At 25.3% G+C, this 2593-nt stretch overlaps 1 protein-coding gene across 3 annotated transcripts in view; it reads left to right on the top strand.

Annotated features, from left to right (window-relative positions):
- LOC108747708 (polyprenol reductase) overlaps positions 1-2593 on the top strand; it is a 16288-nt gene that overhangs the window by 12657 nt on the left and 1038 nt on the right. For 2 of the 3 annotated variants that reach the window (XM_018485372.1, XM_018485373.1), the window contains exons 2-4: positions 1065-1399; positions 1578-1726; positions 1825-2013. In XM_018485372.1, the coding sequence (XP_018340874.1) occupies positions 1218-1399; positions 1578-1726; positions 1825-2013 (520 nt within the window). In that variant the 5' untranslated portion in view covers positions 1065-1217. Of the gene's footprint in view, positions 1-555; positions 593-1064; positions 1400-1577; positions 1727-1824; positions 2014-2593 lie in introns of those variants that run through there. The other variant, XM_018485374.1, reaches the window with a different exon arrangement.

Raw genomic sequence — 2593 nt, 5'->3', positions numbered from 1 at the left:
TATATATATAGAAGTAACAAAAATAGAACGATATTTATGTTGACTTGTGTTAAATGGAAAACATTGCTAATCAGTGAAATTTCGTACCTGTTCAGGAATTTTCCCCTTCCCTTATGCATCACATAGAAATACTCTGTTCCTGTTAATAATACTATCTCAAATGGAATCAATCATCTCTATACGTAAAGAAAAGGAAAAACGCTTACTTATCCGAGCTCAAAATTTCATCATTTCTGATGTACATACAGTATAAGTAACGTGAACTATAGATTTTCTTGTCAAACGTCCATCCAGGAGAAATAAAAAGAAATAGAATTTCAGTTAGTTGGTATATATGTAATTGATATCGTGTCGGTGAGTATTCACTTTCGTCGTGCCAGTATAGTGTATACCTTCGAACAAGCGATTACAGTGATCATATTATCTGTGTTTAACATTAGCAAACAACAAGGATGTAATGATTGTGTCACACCGTGTCATTTGCATCGCTTGTGAAAGGCACACATAAACTACTTTTATGTGTTTTATATTTGAATATCATATATCGTTAATCGTTAGTATTCTCTGTAAAATATGTTTAGAGATTTTTGAAGTATGTATTATTTTCATTCTTTATAATATATGTATATTTTATATAATATATATTGTGACTCGTATTCAGAATACGTTTTTATGGTGTTAACGTGTATTTAACATATACCCAGTGAAAAATGATCGTTAAATTGACCGACATTGATTTCACTTACTTCTTGCTGAATATTTCACATTATATATACCATAGAATTTCAGACATTTAAAATTGCACATTTATCGATAGATAAAAGTGCGTTCTGAATACTGAGCTATAAATTATAAGCTATAATTATAATTTTAAAAATATATTTTATATAGTAATGTATGAAATATTTATTATATATGTATATACATGTGTATATACATATATAATATGTGTGTGCGCGCATACATGCCGCGTGTATGTGTAAAATACATTTTCTGAATATTTTCTTATCAATTTTATCAAAATTCATATAGATATATGATTAGATTACTTTTTGTTGTTGCAGTGACCTGCATTGTGCAACAAGTGGAACATCAAGCCTATAATTACAAGGACTTTCTAAATAGAAATTGTACCGTAGAGATTCTCTTTCTAAACACAATTCGCGTTAGACGTACAGTTGCCTGCACTCTTTAAACGTTGAAGCACAAACTAAGAAATGGATACAAATTTTATGCGCCACTTTTTCATCTTTAACTCAGTGAATATAATATTAATGTCATTATCATTCAATTTCCTGGAATCTTATTTACCTACATTGATAAAACGTGCCTTTCTGTACGGCAAATTTAGTGTAAAGACGCCTCACACAATAACAGCAAAACTCGAAGTGCCCAAAAGGTAAACTAAAATCTTACTTATATTTTTTCACAAAGATTTAATGTACTGTAATTTAACAATAATTTATTAAAAATATATTATATAGTACACATTATTTTAAAGATATTTTTTTTAATGTACATATTATATAGTCTTTTATCTAATACTCAAATTGTAATTATTAAAAAAATTTTTGTAGATGGTTTAAACATTTTTACATGTTTTGTGCACCATTCATGACTATTACTCTTTGCTTACTTTCCTGCAAATATCTCTATAATATAAATATACCTGAAATTGTGTTTACATTGTTAGACACATTATTAGGAACATCCAGAAAATCATTAAGTATGTCCTTCTTAAATATTTTTTTGAATATACATATTTACTAAGAATGTCATTAATTCTATATTTATATAGATATATATAGATAATTATTTTTTTAGTACCAGCAGAAGATGCATTTCTGGCTATTGTCGTATTTAACATACATTGTTGGAAGAGATTTTATGAGTCATGTTTCATTAATGTATATAGTAATCAAAGAATGCATATATTTGTTTATTTCATCGGATTTGCGCATTATATCGGAATAATTCTGTCTATATTAGGCGAATCTGAAGGGTTTGTTAAAGGTAATTTAAAACAATTTACAAATTTATATTAATTTACTTCTTTCTGGTTACTTAAGAAAGTAGTCCATGTATAATTATATATGAACAATATATTTTTATATATAGAGTAACTAAAAAAATTTCGAAATGGTAATAATAATCTGGTAAAAATATCTGAAAAACAAAGGATTTTTGTATGAAATATTTTTCTCAATATACTTGTTTTCAAGATATTTTACTGATCCAAGATTTTCTAACTCTGTATGTGTATATGTAAATACATATATCAGAGTTGGATAACTGGTTAGAAAATTACAAATTAAATAATAAAGTTAAAGTAATAATTTATCAACTATAGTTATTTTAAACTATTATATATTATATATATTTAAACTATTATATATACTAACTATTATATAATTATTATAATGTAACTATTATGTAACTATTATATAGTATTAACTTATTAACTTCTGTAAGAATTAAAATTTGTTTCATTGAATCTAAAAATGCTAATATTTTTTAATAAATGTTATTATAAATAAAAGAAAACAAAATATTTTCTTCTAGAAAATTTTACTTTGTTATTTCAAATAAACTT

The sequence above is a fragment of the Trachymyrmex septentrionalis genome, unplaced genomic scaffold (genome assembly GCF_001594115.1).
Source record: "Trachymyrmex septentrionalis isolate Tsep2-gDNA-1 unplaced genomic scaffold, Tsep1.0 scaffold20, whole genome shotgun sequence".
NCBI classification, from domain to species: domain Eukaryota; kingdom Metazoa; phylum Arthropoda; class Insecta; order Hymenoptera; family Formicidae; genus Trachymyrmex; species Trachymyrmex septentrionalis.
The sequence above is the reverse complement of the archived record's forward strand: the minus strand, read 5'-3'. Positions and strand labels throughout refer to the sequence as shown.